This window comes from Diabrotica virgifera, chromosome 6, assembly GCF_917563875.1.
Source record: "Diabrotica virgifera virgifera chromosome 6, PGI_DIABVI_V3a".
In the NCBI taxonomy this organism is placed as follows: Eukaryota; Metazoa; Arthropoda; class Insecta; order Coleoptera; family Chrysomelidae; genus Diabrotica; species Diabrotica virgifera.
This window is the reverse complement of record NC_065448.1, coordinates 177889452-177915866: the sequence shown is the minus strand read 5'-3', so window position 1 is coordinate 177915866 and position 26415 is coordinate 177889452. Positions and strand designations below refer to the sequence as shown.

The 26415-nt window shown below is 32.9% G+C and overlaps 1 protein-coding gene across 2 annotated transcripts; it reads left to right on the top strand.

Annotated features, from left to right (window-relative positions):
• Positions 1–303: 303 nt before the first annotated feature.
• On the top strand, positions 304–25769 carry LOC114333631 (flap endonuclease 1). 2 transcript variants are annotated; one of them, XM_028283560.2, is made up of 6 exons: positions 304–504; positions 9385–9498; positions 9599–9966; positions 18481–18582; positions 21593–21811; positions 24124–25769. In XM_028283560.2, the coding sequence occupies exons 1-6, from the start codon at positions 423–425 to the stop codon at positions 24373–24375; spliced, it is 1137 nt and encodes a 378-aa protein (XP_028139361.1). In that variant the 5' UTR covers positions 304–422; the 3' UTR covers positions 24376–25769. The 2 variants fall into 2 exon arrangements, with proteins under 2 accessions (XP_028139361.1, XP_050510314.1); XM_050654357.1 differs by lacking the exon at positions 18481–18582 and having other exon boundaries at positions 330–504.
• The last annotated feature ends 646 nt before the right edge of the window (positions 25770–26415 follow it).

Here is a 26415-nt window from a genome sequence, read left to right as displayed (position 1 = left end):
GTTTTCTGGTTTATAGCACAGAATAGGAAACAATTATTTCCTATTCTGTATTGATGTCATTTGGATTTTCTGACGTTTTGTCTGCAAGTGCAAGTACAACATCCATAATCCAATACAACGGTTTATTACCTTTACTGCCTTTACTGTTTAGATCGCACATAAAATTTTAATTTATTTATTATTACATTTCTTGTTTTTATATTTATATAATTCAATATATATACGTCACTGCCTTGCCCTATGAATGAAGCATATCAGCTGCGTTGGTTGATAGAAGAATGCCACCTTTTGTTATTTGACAGTTGACAGTGATATTTGAAAAATTTTGAGGTTATGTTATACCTAGGCGCTAGGCGGGAAACACTTCACTTCTTTGCTTTGAATAATTCTTTTGATAAAATAGGGAGTTATTACAAGTAAATATGGGTATTTTAAATTTAACTAAACTTTTAGCGGATGTAGCTCCTCAAGCGTTAAAAGATTATGAACTAAAAAACTATTTTGGTAAGTAATAATTTTTAATGTTGCAATAATTTTAATTTTTTATGATTTTAATACAAACTAATTAATTTTTAATACTTAAACACATATTGTGCTTTGAAATGCCGAAAAGTTAATTAATAGTACATGAACATGAAATTTTAAATTCCTCTATAGGTATACCTATAATTTGCCAAACATAAGTTTCCTAAGAAGCATAATCTTAATACAGTGCACAGATTCTAAAGGTATCTGTGGGGGATGGCGTCTATGATGGCGCAGTATGATAGTCAGTGTACGAGAGAGAAAGTATTTGAAATAATGGAATAACATTTTTAGTATAAAATTTGTTATTTCAATGTTTCGAATACTTTCTGTCTCATACACTGACTATAATACTGGGCATAGACGCCATCCCCCACCGGAATCTTTAGAATCTGTGCACTGTAGTCGAAGTTACTTTGAAAACTAACAAATCCTTTAACCCTTTTACTGTGGTAATAATATAGCTGTGCGGAACATATAGTTTATATTTGAAGTCAAATTTCATTATTATAGTTCTAATGTCCGTCCCACCTTGACTTTACAGTATAGGGAACATAGGCAATGCAGTCTTTATGAGAGTTTTTGGCGCAGTGATGCTGATTTTATCAAAAACAATTTGTATTCGAACATTAGAGAGATTAAATTAAAACTGTTTTAGAAGGGCAACCTACAATATTAGGATTCATATGCGTAATAGCTATAGTATATCAAATAAACTTAAACGCATACGAATCCTAAAATTGTAGATTTTCTTTCTAAAACAGTGATTCATTTCATAATTATTCAATTTTGGAAAAACAACTGAATTTGAAAACACTTTCAGAAAGGAGAATCTGTGCTGGATTAAATTTTTTGCATAAAATTGTTACAGGGAAAATTGATAGTGCTGAATTGTTGGAGTCGGTTAACATTGAGATTGTCACACGAAATAGGAGACATAACTACTCTTCTTTTCATATACCCTATCATCGAACAAATTATGGTATGAATTTGCCTATAGAAAGATACTCGAGATATGTCAACCAACTTCATTTGGAAATATTTGATATGTCTGAGAGTGGGTTCAGGGCTCAATTTAATAGAATCAATTTCATAGAATAATTAATACTTTAGTTTAGTGTAAAACTTTAATTATAAATTTAGGGCTGTAATGTTAATTGTTGGTTGTTTGAACATTGTTGCAGGTTGAATTATTTTTGTTGTTTTTTGATTATATTTTTTTCTCAATCTATTACATACATCTTACATTTTACTATTTGTTAATTGTAACTGTTAATGGGGTTTTCCCGTAATATTAATAAATAAAATAAAAAAAAAATAAAAAACAGTTTAATCTCTCTAATGTTCCCCACGCTTAAAACTCTCATAAGAACTGCATTGCCTATGTTCCCAATACTGTAAAGTCCAGGTGGGATGGACTATAGAAAACTGTGAACTTTTTTTTATTTCTCTATTTTAATTATCATCTTCTAAAAAGACGATGGACAAAAACAATAACAATTCATGTATACACATGAAAAAAAAATTACCTGATTTTCAATGAAAAGTCCCGGATTTCAGGTATTTTTTTCAGCCTTGTCCCAAATTCGTCTGAATTGAAATATGAATAAACTAGCCACAATAGAAAGAGCAATCTAAAGAGAAATATTACTGATACAACTTTCAGATAAAAAGAGGAACAACTAGGTAATATCAAAAAAAAAGTTGAGGATATAACAACAAAAACTGTCAAACTCAAATGGAGCTTTAAAGGCCACATTACTATTGTGCGTCCCACCTTGACTTTACAGTACAGGTTCTTATGCCCAACAGTGATGCCAAATTTTATCAGAAACAGGTTTTAAGCAAACATACTTTTTTCTATAGGATAACTATTAATAACTTAGGAATTAATATTATTGACATTTTGTGGCTGTCAGGGTTTTCTAAAACTTTTTTTTCGAAAAATACCTTTATGTGAACAAAATAAAAATACTTTTCTATAAAACATTTATTTAATAATGTATTTACGCGCATAAATATGTTAAACCTTAATAAATACGTAGGTACCTACAGAAATAATTAAAATACATTTAAACTATATATTTTAGCTTCTTTCTATAATCCCGTCTTCCTCACTTTCACTGCCACTCTCGTAGGGTGTAAACACATTAAAATGACATTAATTTCATCTTGGAAATCAGTCATTAACAATAAACTGCAATTAGGATCCAAATTTTCCAAATAAGCAATGAGTTACTCAATACAATGTTATCAGTAATAATTTTAAGCTTATTTAATATTATTTGTTATAATTTAATTTAGGTGAACTGACCATCAACAATTATACTTTATTTATTCTCAACTGTAGGACCTGGTAGGACAATATAAAACTTTACTTAAACTTGACTGACAATATATTTTATATTTTTCTTGACATTACTTCAGAACTGTCTATACTGTCAATACATAAATTAACAACCATAGAACAACATCCACTTTTAATGTTAAATATTTTAACATTCTTAACCAAAAAAAGTTATTATTACGCATATCGATTATAAAATTGCTGATTACTTTTCGAAAATGACTATCACTTACAAAAAAACAATGAAAAATATTGTTTTACATGACTGTAGCAGGTTAGTTTTAATTTAACATTTTTAGGGACCTACATTTTTAGGACCTTGGTAATGTCCGATTGAAAATTCTTTTGAAGAAAATCGGCATCGCCACGCTAAAAACTCCCATAAGGATTGTATTGCTGTATGTCCGTGTACTGTAAACTCAAGGTGGGACAGACATTAGACAAAAATGCCACAATATGGCATTGGATGCCTTACGAAGGTAAACAACCAAGAGGATGACCACAGATGAGAAGGGTTAATATAAAAAGAATATTCGGGACAAATTGGAACTATGTTGCTTGTATTCGCTACGTATATGACTTACAGGACAGCTAACATCATCACCTGACATTTTTGGTGGCCAGAACTTGATATTAAACATGATATATTTGACGTTAAAACGTAATATTTATTTACCATTTTTGATAAAATTTGTTATACAAACAATGACACTGACATTACAAAGATTCGCTAAAATTGTCATATTTCGCTGCTACGGACACTGGCATTGTTTCGTTTATCTCCACCATGGGCATGCACAGAGCAAATAGGGATTGATGGACGGAGTTGGGAGAAGCCTATGGCCAATCATTGACGATAGAAGGCTAAGAAGGATATTCTTCATATATTTACATTGTTCTGCCCTCAAAATATGGTTTAAAATAGAGAATAAGTTACTCCATCAAAAACATTTTCTTATTAAAAATGAATAACCATTTTTAATGGTTATGGTTATTCATTTTTGATTTACATTTACTCTGTGTGGAGTATGAAGGGAACCATTCTCGTTGGAACTTTACCGCGCTGAGCAGATGGGACGTGAATTGTAAATTGTAGAATTCCCTCAATTCCCATACAGATCTCAGCATCTGTATGGCTTGCAAATTGTAGAAGCCTCGGAGGTGTAACCAGAGAAGGTTTGCATTGTTTTCATTCTGGTGGGGTGTAGAATAGCATTATGTTGTTTTATGTGCCATTAGAGTGAAAACTTAGTCTATTTTCTTATTAATTGATAATTTTTTGTTTGATTATGATAAGGAACATTTTAAGAGGTAGTACAGTGGAACCCCGATAAGTCGGCCCCCGATAACCCGGAAGTCCGGCTAACCCGGACCGATTTTTATCAGACAAACATTTCAACAATAAAAATGTATGTAATATAATATTTATTTATTTATTTATTTATTTATTACGGGATGTCCCCATTTTTACAAATAACAAAAATAAGGTATCCTAACCATAACACAAATACTAAACTAAGTATTAAATAATTAATAAATATTGTTAAACAAATGATTATAATTTAAGTAAATTAACTTCCTGAAAATATTATTAAAATGAAAATCTCTGACAATTAAAATCAAATGAAATGAAGACTCCAATTCAAAGGTCACTTATCTTCGATTCCTTACATACTCAGTCAGGCAGTGCTTAAATCTTACAAATCTTGTATCCACCAGATCATAAGATTGACTAAAGTCATTTCCCAGTGTCTGAATCCTGTTAATTGGAGAGAATTTGCCATAGTTGGTGTGATAGTGTTTTATAGAAAATACGGGCATATCTCTAAGAATTCTAGTGCTACATCTAAAGTTGATAAGACTTAATAAATCAGAACAGTCAGTGGTATGATCAAGTAGTTTATAGAGAAAAATTAAATCACATTTAGTTCTATAGTCTTCTAAGGAACTGATATTTAGCCTTGACCTTAATTCCACCGAAGACATGTTCTTTAAATTTAATCTATAAGCACAAATCCGGAGAAACTTATTTTGAATTTTTTCAAGGGTGTAAATATGGTTAAAATAGTATGGTGACCATACTATAGAAGCATAAGACAGGATGCTACGGACGAAAGTAAGATATAAAATTCTATATGTAGGTACAGAAAGATCTCGAGAGTTTCTTGTGATAAAACCTAGATTACGGTATGCTTTATTTGACAAATTGTTAATGTGTGGGATAAATGACAAGGAACTGTCAAATAACACCCCCAAATCTTTTATTTCAGTCACTCTTGATAGAATGCTTGTATTAATGTGATAGTCAAACACAACATTATTTTTAGATTTGCTAAAGGATATAACAAAACACTTATCTTTATTTAACTGGAGACAATTGGAAAGAGACCAATTGTATAGAGAAGTCAAGTCTTCCTGGATCCTTAGACAATCAGACAGATTTGAAACTTTGAAATATAGCTTAAGGTCATCAGCAAATAGCAAAAACTGACAAACTTTTATTACCTCAGAAATATCATTAATAAACAAGTTAAAGAGAAGAGGACCCACATGTGAGCCTTGTGGGACCCCTGAACTGACCAAGATAGGAATAGAAAGTGAACCCTTTATAAAAACAAACTGAACTCTTTCATCAAGATAACTACTCAACCATGAAAGAAACCATTCAGGAAAACCAATACATCTTAATTTAAAGATGAGTAAAGAATGGATCACTGTGTCAAAGGCCTTCGAGAAATCAGTATAAATAGAGTCCACTTGGTACCCATCTTCGAAAGCCCTGACAATGTAATCATGATATAAGACAAGATTAGTAGATGTAGATTTGCCCTGCCTAAATCCATGTTGCTCATTAATCAAGAGATTTCTACAGTGCCAAGTAAGATATTTGTTTAAAATTAATTCAAAAAGTTTGGGGATGGCAGATAACATAACAACAGGCCTATAATTTTTTATATTGTCTCTGTCACCGTTTTTAAATACCGGAGTTATATAACTGTCACGCCACTTACTAGGGAAGGTATGTAGTCTCAAAGATAAATTAAATAATACATGTAAAGGTTTAGATAAACTGTACACACATCTTTTTAAAAAATATGTTGGAATGTTATCAGGGCCATAACTAAGTTTATCCTTGAGACCATTCATAGGCTCAAAGACTTCAGAAAGTGAAAATTGAATAAACGGAATGTCGACTGAATTTTTTAATTTAAAATCGTAGTTACTTAAATTAACTTTGTCTGAGCGATAGACACTGGAGAAATGGCTCGCAAACAAGTTTGCTATTTCCTCACTTGATTCTGCTGACAAGTCATTAAAATGCATAACACTTGGAATTCCATGGCTTTTATTCAATGAGTTAACATGATTCCAAAATTGTTTTGAATCTGAGTGAATAGATTCCTCAATGTTGGAGATATAAGATCTATAGCATTGATTTGTTAATGTTTTGCATTGTGTTCTAAGATCTGAAAATAAGGTATAATCAGCAGCTGACTGAGTGTGTTTGAATCTAGTATGAGCAGTTTTTTTTGAAATAACAAGTTTTTTTAATTCTGGAGAAAACCAACGAGGAAATTTTGAAGGTTTATATATTTTTCTCGGAACAAAAAGTGATGTTGCCTCAGAGACTACTTCATAGAAATTATTTACTGAGATATTAATATTTGCATCATCAAAAACAATATTCCAGTCAACAGAAGAAAAATAATTATTTAGACCCACAAAATTTGCATTACGATAGTCAAAATATGTAGTATTATAATCTAATTGTTTAACATTACCACTAAAACTAAGATCACAAGTAATTGCCACATGATGAAAATTATTGGGAAGCAAAGTGTCAACTGCTTCATAGACTGACAGTTTCTGAAAATCTTCAATACTGTGGAAAATGAGATCCAAAAATACTCCACGTTGATTTGGTATGATATTTGATTGCCTCAGGTTTAGGTAAGAGAAGCATTCACATATCAGCTTTGCTGGATAGTTCTGTGGGCAGTCAACGAGCAAGCCCTCTTCATTTGAGTGAGCCCAAGAAGCCAGTGGTAAATTGTAGTCGCCAAATAAATATACTGGTATGTCTGGCCTATTGTTTCTAATAGTTTCAACTGCTGAGCAATGACCAAGGTAGATATCTTCTGATGAGTTCGGAGGAATGTATACTCCACCCAAGACAACTGATGCACTTTCACAATCCACTTGAACAAACAGATGCTCAACATTATCAATGTCAGATTTGATTTGTTTAGCTTTAAAATGGTTTCGTAACAAAATTAAAACTCCTCCTCCACGCTGCTTAGTACTAGTTCTTAAGTTACGATCCAATCTGAAAACGTGGTAGCCAGAGTTTAACAATTCATTATCCGAATAATCTTGATTTAGCCAAGTTTCTACTAGAATGATGACATCGTAGTTGCATTGAGAGATGGAGGTTCGAAGTTCATCTAGACGTGTACGTATTCCTCCAAGATTCTGATAATATATAGACATGGTGTTTATTGCGGTTGGTTTTTTGAAGGTTTTTTAGCAACTGTCGGAAGTCCATTTATAAATTTAATAGTTAAGTCAGATTCTCCCTTCTGTTCACGAGCACGCAACTCTGCCAAAACAGTTTTAAACTGTTCCTGTTGAAGTTTCGTTCTATCATAGCCTATTTTTATGCCATCCTCAATGCGATTGCGCTTATTAATTGCGTTTTTGACTATATGGCGGTTTTTGGTTATAACTTTTATTGGCCTGTTTTTGCCATCAGATGTCTGCCCCACACGTAATATCTTCACCACATCGTTCTGAACAAGACCAATATTGTTGAAGATAGGAGTAAGTGCACTGTTATCAGCATTTATTCTTTCTTGAATATTATTACTTGGTGATTCAGGGATGCCATACACCATCAAATTATTAGCACGTTCAGCACGATCCTCAACCTCATGCAATAATGTTTCCACATTAGTTGTACCACCAACACACTGCTGTTGCTTAATTGCGTCTAGCTCCTCCTTTAAGGACTTGATTTGCTCCTCTAGTTGAATGAACTTGTCAGTTAAAACAGGTATTTTTTTGAAGGAAAGCACACAGTCTTCGCAGAAGAACAAAATTATCCGTTTTTGAACAACAATGGCTCTTTGCTCACTTGCACAAAGTCCTGAGCATTTCTCCTCCAAGTGGAAAACCGCACGGCAGCTATCACATCTAGGAGCTTTCTCCATTTGCTCGTCATTGATTGGTTTTGCACATTTATTACAAGATTTCATTTTCATAGAATAACCTCAAAAATTTTGATTCAAAAAAATGAAGTCCCAATGATAATATATGTCAAACTAACAACTTTGATCCAAAGAACTTTATCAATCTTCACTTTTTAGTATGAAAATAGTTATTTTTAATCACTTATTTTAGTTAAATTCGGGAAATTAAATCACAAGCATAACAAACACATGTGGTCAACTTTGAGGTTAGTCTTCTTCTTAGTTATTTGAGAGATAATGGGTATTTGTGTAATTTGAACTACATATACGATAGTAAAAATGACTCATGGCACACGACATTCATTCTCTGGGGTTATCGGAAACAACAAGCACCTGTAGTATCCTTTATTTATTTCAAACTGTCTTAGCATTGTTTAAAAAAGACTAAAAGACTATTAAAAAATTCTTTTTTAAACAATGGTCTAGTCTTCACTGTTATTAAATAACATAACATCGTTGCGATTGAGACCGTATTGTGTGTAGTACAGTCACAGTCGTATTGTTCGCTTTCGTTCTGTAATCGTTCGTAAATCTATTCAGATTTTGTGTTTGCGTGTTTTTTTGTCTACGTAATGGCAACAAAACGTAAAAATGTTGTAGTGATAATGGAAAGAAAACTAGAAGCATTAGGTAAAATTGATAAAGGCGAATCTTTAAAAACAGTTGCAGCAGCATATGGTGTCGGTACATCTACAGTACGGATTGGAAGAAAAATAGAACTAGAATTGAAGAATTTTGTTCCAAAATGATAACAAAAGACAGTTTGGACAATCCGTGCAAAGTTAATAAAGCTAAAAATGAGACTCTCGATGACGCTTTGTATGTGTGGTTTTGTGCGGAACGCGAACGTGGTTTACCAGTGTCTAGACCAATTATTCAAGAATCAGCACTCAAGCTGAATAAAATGTTGCCTCATTGTGAACCAAATTTCACTGCGAGTCAAGGTTGGCTGGATACATGGAAAAACGTCATGGAATACGCCAACTATCTATCACTGGATCACTGCACTTTTGTGCATATATATTTCATGTTATTTCAATTATATAACGGAGTTTATCTGTAAGTATACCGTATTTTATTAATTTTTACCATTTTCTCCGGCTAACCCGGATTTTCGATAACCCGGATCGGCTGCGGTCCCGATTAATCCGAGTTATCGGGGTTCCACTGTACATCTAATGTGTACGATATGTAATTTCCTTAACCTGTAGAATTACAGATTAAACAGAAAGATACATAATTCTTCAAATATAATCATTTTAGGAAGAAAAGTTGCTGTAGATGCCTCTATGTGTCTTTATCAGTTTTTAATAGCAGTTAGAGCAGAAGGAGCACAACTAACCTCTGCAGATGGTGAAACTACATCTCATCTTCTGGGTGAGTATATTTGAGCTCAGCAATTTTGTTGTTTGGATATTCTCTGAACTGTTGCAGATGTTTAAATGTGTAAATGCTTATATAAAATATTATTTTCTAGGGGCCTTCCATAGAACTATCCGTTTAGTTGAAAATGGTATTAAACCAGTCTACGTTTTTGATGGAAAACCTCCAGACCTGAAATCAGGAGAACTTAATAAGAGACAGGAGAAAAGGAACGAGGCACAAGCAGCACTTGCCAAAGCTACAGAAGCTGGGGATGCAGCTGAAATTGATAAATATAACAGAAGGTTGGTAAAAGTCACTAAACAACATTCTGAAGAAGTGAAGCAGCTGTTGACATTGATGGGAATACCTTATGTTAATGCTCCATGTGAAGCTGAAGCTCAGTGTGCTGCATTAGTAAAAGCAGGAAAAGTATATGCTACAGCTACAGAGGATATGGATGCACTTACATTTGGCTCAAAGGTTTGACACTAAATTATAAGTTAAAGCATAAAGTAAGGGAATATCTGTAAACTATGTTGTTGGGTAGAGAGAGGGAGGATTTTGCTTATGATGATGGTATATGACAGGCAAAAGGGGGGCATGAGTGCACATCTAACGTCATTTGGTGTATTTCAATTGGTTGCTATTGTCCCTATAAAGATATTTTTTTAGTAGCTTCTCCCAGAGAGCAGCATTATTCAAAGTATCAAATAATCATATACAGTTTTGTGCGAATTAATGTGAACAGAGATCAAAATTCAGTTTTTCAAGAAAACGGAAGACTACTCCTCGAGATGAAGCCCTTCTTTTGCGCGTTAGCAAACTTCATCCCAGAAAAAAGTTATGACCTCCAGCAAGATTTAGAAAAGGCTGGAATAAAAATTCACGACTCAACGGTACGCAGACGTCTCTTAGAAGGAGGGAGAAGAGCCGTGAGACTGCAGAAGAAACAACTTCTGACAGCGCCTATGATGAAAAAAATACTAAATTGGGCAAAAAATTATGCTCATTGGAGTGCGGAAGATTGGAGAAAGGTGTTATTTTCTGATGAGACCCACTTCCTAGTGCAGGGCCAGCGATCAAAATTCGTACAGAAGGCAGCCAATGAGTCACTTTCAGCCAGCCATATTAACCAAACAGTTAAACATCCCATCCAAAAAATGTTTTGTTTTGTTTTTTATTTCCACGGGACAAGCCCAATACAGTTACATTTTTTTACAAATTTTGGAACAATTTAGTATACTAAATATAAGTCATATATATAACAAATAAAACATAATAGTTAAAAGAAATAAATTACATACAGAACAAATTAGAAACAGACTGGTAAAGGTGGACAAGACAAAACAATTAAGAGGCAATATTAATTTGTTTCAAGTCGCGTATAAATTGGTTAGGTGTGGAACTAAAATTAAGCCTCTCAGCATTTTGATTTGCTAGACGCAACATTCTAGTTATAGGTTCATTGAGGCCATAATTACATCGATGAAATGGTACATGAAAAGTGGTTTCAACTGCATTTCGAGTACTGTATTCTGGGTATTCAGAATACTGTATTCGAGTACTGTGTTCTGGGGCTGTTTTTCATACTCGGGAACTGGCACTCTTATTCCTATTGAAGGTATGATGAACAGTGAAAAGTACAAAGCCATGCTAGGGCAACGCTTAGCTATAGAGCTTGACAAAGTACAGGCCAAAGGGACTGCAATTTTTCAACAAGATTTAGCTCCGTGCCATGTATCGAAGGTTATGATGAAATACTCGAAGGATAATAATATCACCCTTCTTGATTGGCCGGGGAATTCACCTGACCTTAATCCTATTGAAAATTTGTGGGCAATATGTAAGGCTAAACTGCAAAAATTTGACTGTACGACAAAAACAAAACTGGTGGAAGCAGTAATTAAGGTGTGGTTTAGAGATGAAGCAATCACAAAAATTGAATGCAATTGCAAAAAACTTGTGGATTCCATGCCTAGAAGACTCCAGGAAGTCATAAAAGTAAAAGGTGACATATTAAATACTAATTAATGAAAAAATCTCATCTAAATTTACCTTTGGCCTAAATAAATCATATTTATAAATTAATTCTGTTTGTTCACATTAATTCGCACGATACTGTAGATAGGTAAAGTTTCAAAACCATATGAGGGTCAGAGGGAAAAACGATGAATGTCAATTTTTGGTCATTTTGAGATTCTTGCACAATCTGTTAGCTCAGAAAGAATACTATGAACCTGTGAATGGCCAAGGGGAAATAACGATGAGAATTGCCTTAAAAGCATGTCACAAGATTGGATGCAAGAGGAGAGAACGATGAATATGAAATTTTTCTTTTTCATTTTATCGAAAATGCTTCCAGATAGACATTTATCATTCTTCCCCCTGACCCTTCATATAGTATGATATAATATGGGGAGTCTTTAAAAATAATTAAACCGTCTTTATTGATCATAATATAAGTATTGTATTGATAAATACAAATCTAAGCTATTTGTCGTTGGTGTATTCTTTGGTGATACATCTCATAAGTCATTTTTAGGGAGAATTTGACTTACATCGTTTGATTTCTGAAGCGTCCATATAATGAAATCGACAATATATAAAAACAGTATGTTCACGAAAATAAATATACCTTATTTTAGCTTTAAAAGAATTATATTACATACTTTTATTGTACACTTTTAATATAAATATTTATAAGTAACAATAGTATAATATATTTTTTCTACGACCATTTAATAATATGTTCATTATTCGCTATTTTTTCATAGATAATAGCAACCATTACTGTACCCGTGAGTAATAGTTCATTACTCCCGGGCAGAAGTTACTCGCAGGTCATTACTCACGGGCTGAAGTTAGATTCAAGTGGCGCATGCCATTTTTAATATTAATCGTATATAAACTGTAAATAAAATTACTTAAACTTCTTTATTTAATACAATAATTATTGTAAGTTATATCAATAACTTCGAACAATTTTTAAAGGAATTTTAACTGTAACAATGTCAGTATATTTTTGACGTTTATATATTGTTTACTGAAAATTTTGACGTTTATCATTTATTTTAGTGACAGTGACATTAGCGCAATTTGTTTGTGTTAATTGGAATTTATAACTAATATAATATTATGTTTATTTTTCAAGTTATATTGTGTTAAATATGTTATAACATAATATATATTGTTATATTATTATATTAGGTTTATACAGTTAAATGTAAATAAACATTATAACCATATGAAATACGTAATACGTCCACCGACAATAGCCATTATTAGATTTTAATATAATAACCATTTATTAGATTCACTGACAGTAGGTACAAACGTACAAATTTATGCTTGTAATTTTTCGGAACCGAATAGAACTTGGATTGACTGTTTCGTGTTGTATTTTTACAATAAATAAGAATTTGGTAATAGTAGGCAACCAATTATTCAGCCACGTACTAGGGGTAAATAGCATTTAGGTATTTTTGTAAATTATTATAATTTAAATCTCGAGTAGTTGACGATTATATTTTTTACTAATTAAAATAAAAAAAAGTTGTAGAAAAAGTATAGTATTCTACTCGCATGTAATGGCTACGGCTCGTGTCGCAAACTTCATCATCGTGAGTAATAGCTATCATTACATGCTCGTTGAATAATATACTATTACCTCATTTTGATTATATCTATACTACATTTATAATAGAGTAGTGGACTCCCACAGATGCACAAGATGGTTTTATCTTCGAATTCTGGAGATATCTTATACTGACCATGTTACTAATCAGGAGGTCTTATTAAAGATACAGAAAGAAAAGAGCTGTTAACCACAATAAAAACAGCCAAAATCGAATATTTGTCATATCATGAATGGCGAAAGATATGGATTGCTGCAACCAATTTTACAGGAAAAGTAAAGGCCAATGAGGACCAGGAAGTTGAAGGATTGAACTCAACTGTAAACAATGCTGTCTTTACAGCGAAGGAGAGGGAAAGTATTGTAAAATCCAAATTTTTTACTACATAATTTATGGATGTTCCCTATATTCAGTGGGGATATTATAACAAGACATTTTAAATTTTAGTAACCAGTTAGTTTTGTTGTTGTTGTTATTTTTGGTGTTATTTGTTCATACATCATATCTGTGGTGCTAAGACAAAACCCGATATGTCAAAAAACGTGATTTTGCAGCAGATGAGTTTAAAAGTTCGCGGTGTTTGTAATACTGGACATATCGGAAACTAATTTTATCATCTACTGGTTACATGGATGCGTTTAGCCATGTAGGGTTTTGTCATCATATTCTTCATCGCTCAATGTACCGGGTGACCCAATAAGAATGGCTCTCGGCCATATCTCAGGAACTGTTTATAGTACCGCTTTGAGAAAAAAATATTTATAACAAAAGTTGCCTCGGAAAAAGCCTGAAAATTATTTTCATAATTGTAGGTCCACCGCTAGAGGGCGTAATTGAATATCAAAAATTAAAAAATCAAAATTTGACAAAATTTACCTAATGAGAGGGCACTGGAAATCCAATCATCGTATTCTTCATAAAATTCTGCGCATATTTGATTTCAAAAGTTTAAGTCTACCTTTGCAAATAAGAGGCGGGGGGGGGGGGGTGAGTGGGAACCTTCTTATGAAAAAATGGCTGTAAGTCCGGTTCTGCTAAATCGAATTTTGCATACTTGGTCTTGTTGAAAACAGCTCTTTTTTGTCAATGTAAGTGTCTTATTTTCGAAATAGCCTAATAAGTAATATGCAAGCTAGGATGCGTTATTTAATTATTTTCAGAAATCTAGTTTTCTTTGGAAAATATTAAATACAAGTATGCATTTTTAATCGTGTATTACAAAATTAGACCAAATTAGCAACATAATACCGAAAACCGCATGTCGATACCTTTTTTCTATCTCGAGATATCTTAAGAAATGTGTAAATTTTAAACGTAACTGTTACTGTCACTGGTAAACGAGGTTAAAGAAAAGTAGTGTGCTATGGAAAAATCAAATGAACATTTTCCAGATGTAAACGTATATAATTAATTAAAACAACAATAAGACAAACAACACTATAAAATATAACAAAGAAATAAAAGCAACTACTTACTTAGTCTTAGTGACTGCCTAAATGTTCAAATTGTTGCCCATAACATGAATAGCAACAGATTTAACTGTTTTAGACTTTTATTTATGGGGACGAATTAAAGACCTTGTTTTTGCCGCTAGGTCCACTACTCGAGAAAACATGATCTAGAATCTAGAGAATACGAAACGCCATTCAAATCATTGCGAAAGCAGAATTTGAGACTGCTGTTCAATCTACTCATGAAAGAATAAATGCTTGCATAGAAAATGATGGGCAACAATTTGTACATTTAGGTCGTCACTAAGTAAGTAGTTGCTTTTATTTCTTTGTTATATTTTATAGTTTTGTTTGTCTTATTGTCGTTTTAATTAATTAAATACCGTTTACATCTGGAAAATGTTTCTTTGTTTTTTCCATAGCACACTACTTTTCCTTAACTTGGTTTACCGGTGACATTAACAATTCTTTAAAATTTACACGTTTCTTAAGATATCTCGAGATAAAAAAAGGTATCGACATGCGGTTTTCGGTATTATGTTGCTAATTTGGTCTAATTTTGTAATACAGGATTAAAAATGCATACTTGTATTTTATATTCTCCAAAGAAAACTACACTTGAGAGCAAAATAATCGACTCACTTGCTGAATAATTGTACACGTGGAATTTCCTAAACCTGTTGTCCGATTTGAGTGATTTTTTTAGTATGTTATAGCCTTATTATTTAAGAAAATCGATGTAATATTATTGTTGCTATACAGTTAAAGGTCATTTTATACCAGGTGTAACAATCATACTGTTTTTTTTTCTTAAAGTTCGGAACACTCTGTGGAGTATTCTAGCATATAAAAAATATTTAAATTAAAATTCAATTGTAGGCTTAGGCTTTATTAACATTTTCTTTTTTGACTCATTTGCTTATGTTGGATAATAAAAAAGTTAGGTACGTTTAAGAAAAAAAAAACACCCTATGATTGTTACACCCGGTATAAAATGACCTTTACCTGTCTAGCAATAATAATATTACATCGATTTTCTTAAATAATAAGGCTGTAACATACTAAAAAGATCACTCGAATCGAACAACAGGTTTAGGAAATTCGAGACTTCTAACGTGTAAAATTCAGCAAGTGAGTCGATTATTTTGCTCTCAAGTGTAGATTACCTTATTAAATAATGCCTCCTAGCTTGTATATTACGTATTAGGCTATTTCGAAAATAAGACACATTGACGAAGAAGAGCTGTTTTCAACAAGACCAAGCATGCAAAATTCGATTTAGCAGAACCGGACTTACAGCCATTTTTGCATAAGAAGGTTCCCACTGACCCCCACCTCTTATTTGCAAAGATAGACTTAAACTTGTGAAATCAAATATGCGCAGAATTTTGTGAAATTTTGATTTTTTAATTTTTGATATTCAATTACGCCCTCTAGCGGTGGACCCACAATGATGAAAATAATTTCCAGGCTTTTCCCGTGGGAACTTTTGTTATAAATATTTTTTTCTCAAAGCTGTACTATAAACGGTTCCTGAGATATTCTGAGAGCCATTCTTATTGGGACACCCGGTACATATTGGCTTTAACATCCGACAGGTGAACTTTTTTTTCCACTAACAGACAAGTGGGGTGTGACAAACCCCAGCAATTGAAAGAGTTAAAGAGTCTCAAAAAGATGTCTTTAAATTTAGTTGTCTATGATATCTGGAACGTCAACATCTTGAGCTGGTCAGGATAGTCACTATTTACACTAACATTGTATATTTCTTCACTTAGGTATGTACTTCCGAATGACTTCTGTCAATACATTTGTCACCGTCTGCTTCATCCCATAAGGCCTGACGGCGTGCTTATTTCCATTCGTAATTCATATTAGCTTAGACTAATAAAAAAAATATGCTAAAATCTGTAATAAGTATTATTCACTTACCTATACTTACTTATTTATAAGAGTAAAACAAAATAAAGGCAATTCTGCAAAAAGTACAAACTCCGACTCGTGGGGCGTGGCCACTTTCAATCCAAATGTACTTGCTGAAACTAAACAGCAGGGCCGTAACTACCATTGGGGCAACCGGGGCAGTGCCCCGGGGCCCCCGGCCAAGAGGGCCCCGCAGGGGCCGTCGTTTGGTTGGCTGTGCATAGATTTTAACGAGGAAAATAAAAATATGTATTTTAAAAGCCGATCCCAACGAAATAGTTTCAAATGACACAATTTTAAAAAGACCTTACTGATACACCCTAGACCTCACCATAAAGTTGAGGGGGCTAAGCTGGAGCCCCTGAGACCATAAAATAAAAATTGTAATTATTACCTAGGAAATTAGTTATTTTGGCGTAATAAAACCTAAAATGCCATTGCAAGAGGAGGCCCGGGCTAAGTTGGGGCCCCCGAGACCTTTCGTAAAGAAAATTGTTACTGAGAAAATTAGTCATTTTGGCAAAATAAAAACTAAAATGCAACCGGAATATGGGCCCCCCGTCCCAGCTATATTGTCTTAACCAATTCACCCCAGACCACTTATTGGTACATGAAAGGAACCACATTGTAGCCGAACAATGTACTTGCATAAAAAACAGATAAGATGGTACTTGCAAAATTATTTAACTTAAAATAAGGTGATATCAAAGTTTTTTGTATTGGTCAACTAAAAAACTAGAAAAATAGCAATATGTAGGTACAAGAACTTCAGTTATGAAGTGCATTAAAATGAGTTTTCAAGGGGTTAAATATTAAGCATTTTTCCGGACCCCCCCATTCCGCTGGGGATAAACCCCAGATCACGTTTGCCTGGGGCCCCCAACATCGTAGTTACGGCGCTGCTAAACAGGCGACTAAAAACTATGTGTCATCGCAATGAATATACAGTGCCGGCAAAAAAAATCTTTACATGGCCAAATAAATCACCAAATTTGAAGACAAATTGCATGCGTTCTGTCTGCGCTTGTTGGGGAGAGGAGGGGAGGGGGGATAACCTACTTGCAACGGCAATTGTCTGTAGTTTACGGACCGCTTAGCTTATTTAGGGTATTATGCGCGTTTGCACTGTAAACAGTTGGCTTTGTGCGGGTAGTCAGTGTTAAACTTCGTCTTATTTACCGCGTAAAGTTTGAGATCGTCAAATTCTAAATTGAACTGACAAATATGGGTCGAAAGAAATTCACAAAAGAGGAGAAGGTTCGTGCTTTAACATTACTGGAGAAAGGCGACTCTGCAATTACCATGGCACGTGATATTGGTGCTTCTATAGAGGCTATCTATCAACTGAAACGTTGCAGCCGAACGTTTCAGTTAATAAATAGCCTCTCTCGAAGCACCAATATCACGTGCTACGGTAATTACAGAGTCCCCTTTCTCCAGTAATGTTAAAGCATGAACCTTCTCCTCTTTTGTGAATTTCTTTCGACCCATATTTGTCAGTTCAATTTAGAATTTGACGATCTCAAACTTTACGCGGTAAATAAGACAAAGTTTAACACTGACTACCCGCACAAAGCCAACTGTTTGCAGTGCAAATGCGCATAATACCCTAAATAAGCTAAGCGGTCCGTAAACTACAGACAATTGCCGTTGCAAATACGCTATCCTCCCTCCCCTTCTCTCCCCAACAAGCGCCGACAGAACGCATGCAAATTGTCTTCAAATTTGGTGATTTATTTGGCAATGTAAAGATTTTTTTTTGCCGGCACTGTACAATAGAAAGCTGTCTAGCCGCTGTGGCCACTATATGCAAAATTTCCTTAATTTTTAGGCGCTTCAGCATTTTTGGGGTGTACGATACCCCACCTGTCGGGTGCCGGGTTAAAAATGAAAAATCGATAATTTTTGACATATCGGGTTTTGCTTTAGTACCACAGGTATTATATTTATTAATGATGTGGGGTACTATACTCAATATTTTGCAGGTCTTAGTAAGACACATGACATTTAGTGAAGCAAGGAAAATGCCAATTCAAGAAATTCATCTAGATAAAGTTTTAACAGGATTAGATTTAACTCAAGAACAGGTTTGTATTCAATGTTTTTGTTTCATTTAACACCCTGGCTGCGTTACAGGACAAATATACTTCGTAATACATTAATGGTTGGCTGCATCGATTGTGTCGTAACGCACAGCGGCAAGTAGGGTATCTTCTTCTTCATGTGCCGTGTTCGTTTATCGAGCATTGGCTATCAAATTGGGTATAGTAATTTTTGTTGACGGCAGCTCGGAAAAGAGATGCAGAGGATCTGTTAAACCATTCTCTCAGGTTCCTAAGCCATGACATTCTTCTTTGACATGACCCTCTTCTTCCATCTACATGTCACATAACATGACCAAAATATTTAAGGGTATTCAATAGGGTATACGGGACATATATGCCTTGTAACGCACCTAACGTAAGTTTGTAAATATCTCTAAATGCAGCCAAGGTGTTAAATGAGTAAGTTTTATAATAAACCTATCAATTGTATGTAAATGGTGTTTTTTTACTTTTAAAGAATTTTCAATTATGTAACTCTTGTATCTGATTTTTTTTCTCATTTGAGAAGTTGTTTACTCATTTAAGGGAAGATCTTAGTTTAAAAGATATTTTGCTTAAATAAATTTTAATGATAAAATATTTCTAGTGTTAAATAGCTTTTTACTATACCGTTTTAAAAATGTTAAGACTGAAATAGTTTTTTCTAAACAAATATATAGTTCCTAGTTGAGCTCTTTCGGCTTATAAAGCTATCTTCAGATTTATGGTCAAAAAGTTCAAAATACCACTATTAAGAGAGATTGATCCCAAGTAAGATATAAAAAAGACTTCTACTTCTTATGCAGTTTTTAATGGTAGAAACAAACCTTGTCTGACTTTTGGAAAAAAACTGTCCAATGGTACTGTCGGTTTGTAGTCGGAAACATTAAAAAACATCAAATACGGGCACAAAGGACTCTCACACAAAAAATTACATTACATATTACAAAGGTTTGATCATGGTAAGGTCAAAAAATCAGATGGTTGGTGCATGCTGACAACGTACACTTCAGATGGTAAGGTTTTTTTGACCTTGCCATGATCAAATCTTTGTAATATGTAATGTAATTTTTGTGTGAGAGTCCTTTGTGCCCGTATTTGATGTTTTTTAATGTTTCCGACTACAAACCGACAGTACCATTGGACAGTTTTTTCCAAAAGTCAGACAAGGTTTGTTCTATCATTAAAAACTGCATAAGAAGTAGAAGTCTTTTTTATATCTTACATGGGATCCATCTCTCTTCATAGTGGTATTTTGAACTTTTTGACCATAGCTATGAAGATGGCTTTATAAGCTGAAAGCGCTCAGCTAGGAATTATATATTTTACAAACTTCAAAAGTATGCTTCTCCCTGTTGTTCAGTATACAGTTTTAGTTAAAGTCTCAGTGATCATCATCATCATTGTCATAAAGTCTGTAGCATTCACTGCTAAACATAGGCCTCCCTCATTTGTGTCATATTCATATCTCAGTTCTCCCAGTTTCTTGAAAGTCTCTATTGGGACCGTGCAAGTTGCGCAAAGCGACACCTATTTCTACGCTCTGCACTTTATTCGCACTTTTAATTGTATTGACCAATTACGTTAGTCCTGGTTGCAGGATAATTGTCAAGGCCATAGCCCAAAAATATAATAAGAAGAAAAAAAAAGATTCAGGTTATGCTATTAAAACGTAAACAATTGTATGTAGTAAATAAAATTAGTTATTAAAATGCAGTACTGCAAGCAAAATACTAATTAAATTTACCTTTATATAATAATTGCATATCATATCAATATTGTGGAGCAATATATAATTTTTCTTCTTCAATGACAGTAGGAATGAAATATACGTCAATCTGACAATTTCAATTGACAATATGAATTATTTAAGAAAGTTGCAATATTTCTCGGCTATTCTCGCACGATCGTTTCTCGTGTCCCCTCCAGTACTTGCACACCGTGAATAACAAATTTGTGACAATGTGTACATTGTATATACATTTTGGAGAGTTTCTTGTAACATTTTAATTTGTATTTAACATTTTCACTGTATATAATTTTAAAATACCTTTTAAAATATCATTAATTTTATCTGAAGCTCCCTTTATTTATGTTACACCTAAATTTTACACTATCATGTATATTATTATTAAAACTCTTAGCCATTATAATAGAAAATAAAATTAGGGTGAGCCTTCTTGTAAAAAGAAATTGCAGCTAAACACCCTCTCATCGGGGTGAATGGGGGCAAAGTAATACACTTTTTAGTTAATTTTGTTGCCTTCCTTAGTATTTGCCGAGAATCCATTTTAGCGAACCTATCTGATGACATTTTGTGTAAAAATAAAAACACAATTTACCAAGATTAGCTAGTTATCGAAAAATGAACAAAATTAAATTTGTATGTTTACGTTGAGAAAACGTAGTTATCAACACGAACCGGCAGATACGCTAGTGGCAACGTGCTGCCAGTTTTGCTTTTAGTTAGTACTTAAGTACATAAAAGTTAGTACTTTTCTAAAGTGAACTTTTTAGTTTGAATATCCGAAGCTTTGTTTTTAAACCAAGTGGACTAAACTAAAAAGACAGATTCACACCCAAGAAAGTCACTAGAAATATCACCAAATACATCTTCTTTTTTGGTTGATCATATCGTCCTTTGATGGTAATCCATAAATATTATACTAATACATTGCTAAAGAGTTCTAAAAGCAACTGTTTTTTTTTATATAAAAACTGACTAAAAATCTAAAAAATAAAGGAATAACGCAGAAAATACAAAAAATCGCCGATATAACTTAATTAACCTATGAAATGCCAATAGTGTCAAAATTTTATAAATGTCATTAGTGGCAAAATTTGGTAAGAGTAGGGTAAACTTGCTTAAGGTTGGACTAATTACAAACAAGCTTACGGCGCGGGAAATTTGAATTACTCCTCTTGGTTTAAAAATAGACTATAGAGTATATAATATATTTATATTTGCTTATTGGATTAAGACATTTTATTATGAAATACATATTTGTTTTAGTTTATTGATCTGTGCATATTATTGGGTTGTGATTATACTGATAGCATAAGAGGCATTGGTCCGAAGAGAGCAATAGAATTGATTCAAAAACACAAAAGTATTGAAAGCATCATCCAAAACATAGACAAAGATAAATACCCAATTCCAGAAAATTGGAATTATGAAGGGGCTAGAGAACTCTTCAAGAATCCAGAAGTGTCAGAGGCAGACGATATTGAAGTAAGTACAAATTCATAAAAATCATGTTTATGACTTCAGTATAAAAATATTGTTTTTTAGTTATTGTTAAAACTTTTTACCAAACCATACCAATGGCATAAACATAAACTATAGATGCCAAACTATACCCTACCTGGTTTTATAGATGGTTTCTTAAATAGACGGAGGCATTTAGCACAAAATAAATCGATTTTGGGCAACGAGCGTACAGTGTTGCCATATTTTTTGCATAATTTAGACCTTGTTTAAAAAAATATTATTTTTTATAATTTAGTTTAGTTAAATTTCAGTTTAATTTAGTGTATTCATAGTCTTACTTTATAAGTTAGTTTATTCATTTAACCAATTTAACTAAGTTAGTTTCTTCCCTACTATTTACTATTTTAAAAATTGTATTATTTACATTTTAGAAATCTACATTTTTTAGTGTTTCTATTAACTGTTGATTTTTATATAATTTTAATGCTTTTACTATAGTGTCTAAATGACATTATAGATATTTCTGTTTATTTTCTGATTTCTATCTAACATCTGTTTTTGAATTTTAAATTATATTATTGTCTTCTTGTTTCTATTAACTATTGATTTTTATATAATTTTACTGTTTAGTGTCTAAATGCTATTATCGATGTTTCTATTTATTTTGTGATTTCTATCTAACATTAATTTGTTTTTGATTTTTAAATTATATACCGATTTTGAATTTTCGATGTTACAGTAAGAAATATTGTATAATATGGCAACACTGTCAATATTTTTACCTTACATCAATTGTCAACTACAAATTGGTTATGTTTGGTTGCCCTAAACTGTAAGTTGTCCTCGATTTTTAAATACAGCTCCTAGAGACTTGCAATTTTTTTGCATTATGTTCAGGATGACGTCAGAAAAAAAGTCTACTTCAAAAATGGGTTGAAATGCATAATTGCAATTTACAGTGCATAAACATGTCAAAATATACTAAGTACCAAATTTTGTTATTCGGTGAGTTTTTGGGGTCACTGAATACGATTACGCCATCCGAACTGACCCACAGATCACGTGGTGCCTAAGGTCAATGCAACGGACGTCATCTTCTAGATTTCGGCATTAAATTTATGCTAGTGGATTGCTTATGGGTTTTTGGGATCACTAAACACGAATATGCCATCAGAATTGACCTCCGGAATACCTAGTGTCACTACTAAGGTGCGTCATCTTCTGGAGTTTCGAGGGTTTTCAGGATTCAATTGATGCAAATGGGGGTTTTTGAGGTTGCTAAACACGAATATGCCATCAGAACAGACCTCCGGAGCACCTGGTGCCCAGGGTCACTGCAAGGGACGTCATCTCTGGAGTCTTCAGTGGCTCTACATTTCTTTTGATGATTCCTTATCAGCCATTTCTGAACATGGTTTTTCGTAGCATCTTTAATGATGCCACAGAAAGGTTCTGGGCCTTCAAAAGTTTCTCTCGAGCCTTGTTTTGCCAACATATCTGCTCGCTCGTTCCCATGCACCCCTTTATGACCCGACACCCATATTAAAGACACTTTATTGTCTTTTGTCAAGTTGTTGAGTAGATCTTTGCAGTTTCTCACCAGTTTTGATTTCATGAGTGGGTTCTATACTGCCAGAATGACCGCTTGGCTATCTGTATTGATTCTCAGGGTCTTCATTAATAATTTCATCAATGTATAGTCTGGGCGGAGGAGTTCTTGTATGGAGAAGAGCAGCCACAGACAGGCAAGGGTGGAGGCAAAAAATAAAGGAGGCCAAGGCTCAATTTGGGCTGTAGTGCCGTAGAAGAAGAAGATAGTCTGGGCAGATTATCGGAGAATAGGCCATTTTTGGGAATAGTTATTTACCAGCAATTTTATTGCTGGAATCGAATCTTATGATTGTATATATTAATAATATAGGTATGCAAAGCTCGCAGATAGTGTGCTAAAATTTTCCCCGGAAAATATAGAGCAAAAATTGAAAAAAACACGATTTTCGAGCGCCATTTTGTTTATAAAAAAAGTAGCACACTGTCTGCGGACTTTGCATACCTATATTATTAATATATACAATCATAAGATTCGATTCCAGCAATAAAATTGCTGGTAAATAACTTTTCCTTGTGTTTTGCTAATTAGCCCAGAGTAGTAGGCCAACAGAGTAAAAACTTCAGCCTGGAACACAGTTGTATGTTGATCTAGGCTGTAAGGTTTATTATAGTTACATGTTTGCCCACAGACTCGTAATTTGGTACCATGGGTAGTTTTAGATCCATTTTAGAAACATTTATGAATAATTATATTAATATTATTAAATCCATCCTAATTTTAGTTAAAATGGGGCGAACCAGATGAAGAGGAACTAGTGAAATATTTATGTGGAGACAAAAATTTCAGCGAGGACAGAGTGAGAAACGGGGTCAAAAAACTTATGAAAGCCAAAGGCGGATCAACACAAGGCAGATTGGATGGGTTCTTCACAGTTCTTTCGACCACTCCAGCTAAGAGAAAGGTAGATGATAAGAAAAATACTCCTAATAAGCGAGGAAAGGCAACGGGTAAAGGAAGGGGTAGAGCAAAATAAATAACAGTATGGATAGGTATTTTTATGAAAATCAATATCGATCTAATGATAGATTTTTATAACAGCGAAAAATTGTTTGTATATTATGATAAGTCGGTGTAAGATAAGTTTAACAAAATATTTGAAAGATCCGCTATATCTAAAGTCAAAAATTTATTATTATACAGTTGGCTTTAAATAGAAGTTAAGATGTAACATATGTGGAGATAAGATGTCTAGTATAATTTATTAATTACAAATTTTTGCAAATTTTTTATTGGAATCATAGACAGTGTTGCTTGACAAAATTTGATAAGATATTTGTCTTTATAAGTTAGAAAATGCTGGACATTCTCTGGAATCTTCAATCTTTAATGAACATTTTATGCATCTATTTCTGAATTTGGGAGATTAATTTTTGTTAAAAAAGAGTAACAGACGACGCAATAATAATGGTCTTCCGAACTGATAGCTTAATAAAATGGATTGCTATTTTTTTGACCTCACTTGTGAGTGATTTACATTTTTATTATTTAAATTCCTTAAAATTAAAAAAAAAATGGTATTTTGAAAATTCTATTTTTATTCTAATAGTCATCATCTCTATTGTACACTATGGTTTATTTTTTAACCAAGAGGAGTAAACTAAAAAGACAGATTCACACCCAAGAAAGTCACCAAATACATCTTCTTTTTTGGTTGATCATGTCGGCCTTCAACGGTAATCCATAAATATTATATTATGTATAATAATACGTCGGTAAAGAGCTCTAAAAACAACTGCTTTTAATATAAAAGCAATGTAAAAATCTAAAAATTAAAGGAATAACACAGAAAACACAAAAAATCGTCGATATAACTTAATTAACCTATTTGTGCCAATAATGTCAAAATTTTATAAATGTCATTAGTGTCAAAATTTATTAACAGTTTAGTAAACTTGCCTGCGGTTGAACCAATTACAAACGAGCATTACAGAGCGGTCAATTTGAATCACTCCTCTTGGTTTAAAAACAAACTATAGTAGTGTATCATCTTCCACGCACTGGCGTCTTGCACTGACTTACTCTAATTTAAAACATTTGTTACTTAATACGTTTTGTATGTTTGTAAACGTTTATTGTTAATTTCATGTAACTCAAAAAATTGCCCTGAAAAATATTTGTAAGAATAGATCTAATTAAATTGTAGTAATAATGAAAAATGGTTTAACGTAAAAAATCCTGTACGTATTTATAAGCTTTTAGATTTGTAATTCTTTTCTACCAGTATGTGACCAGAGGAAATATTTTTAGTTTTTATTTATTTTGTATAATTCAACAATTATTCGTCTTGAAATCATTATTGGAATTAGTTTTGTAAAGATATTAGAAATTGACTGAAAAAATTATACAGTAAAAATAATGATTTATGAATGTTTTTTTATTCAGGCTTACCTTCCCAAATCCCTCTCTTTCCCCACCTCATTTTATCGTCTAATTAATACTGTTCGTCCGCTATAACTTTTCCCATGAGTCACGATTCATTTTCAAACAAATTAAGTCAAAACATAAAGTGAAACGAACGCCGATGTTTGTAGTATACATATAGTAGGTATACAGTATACAAAATGTATACAGAGAGAGTCTGTAATTTGGAATAAATTCAATATCTCAAATACTAATTGTTTTTTTGAAAAATGCTAAGAGCCCTCGATTAGTATTTCAAATTGGTATTTTTGACATACAATAATAATGTATACAGGGTGTCCCAACTTAGAGATATGACGTCATCTTTGATTTTCTTAAATGGCAACATTGTCATTTTGATAGCTATTTTGGTAAGGTGTGTTATACACAACTGCAAAATATCAAATTTTTATTCTCTACCATTTACAACATAATAGAAAATAACAAAGTTATATCTGTAATTTGGAATAAATTCAATAATTTAAATACTAATTGCTTTTTTGAAAAATGCTCAGACCCGTCGATTAATATTTCAAATTGTCATTTTTGACATACAATAATAATGTATACAGGGTGTCTCAATTTAGAGATATGACGTCATCGTTGATTTTCT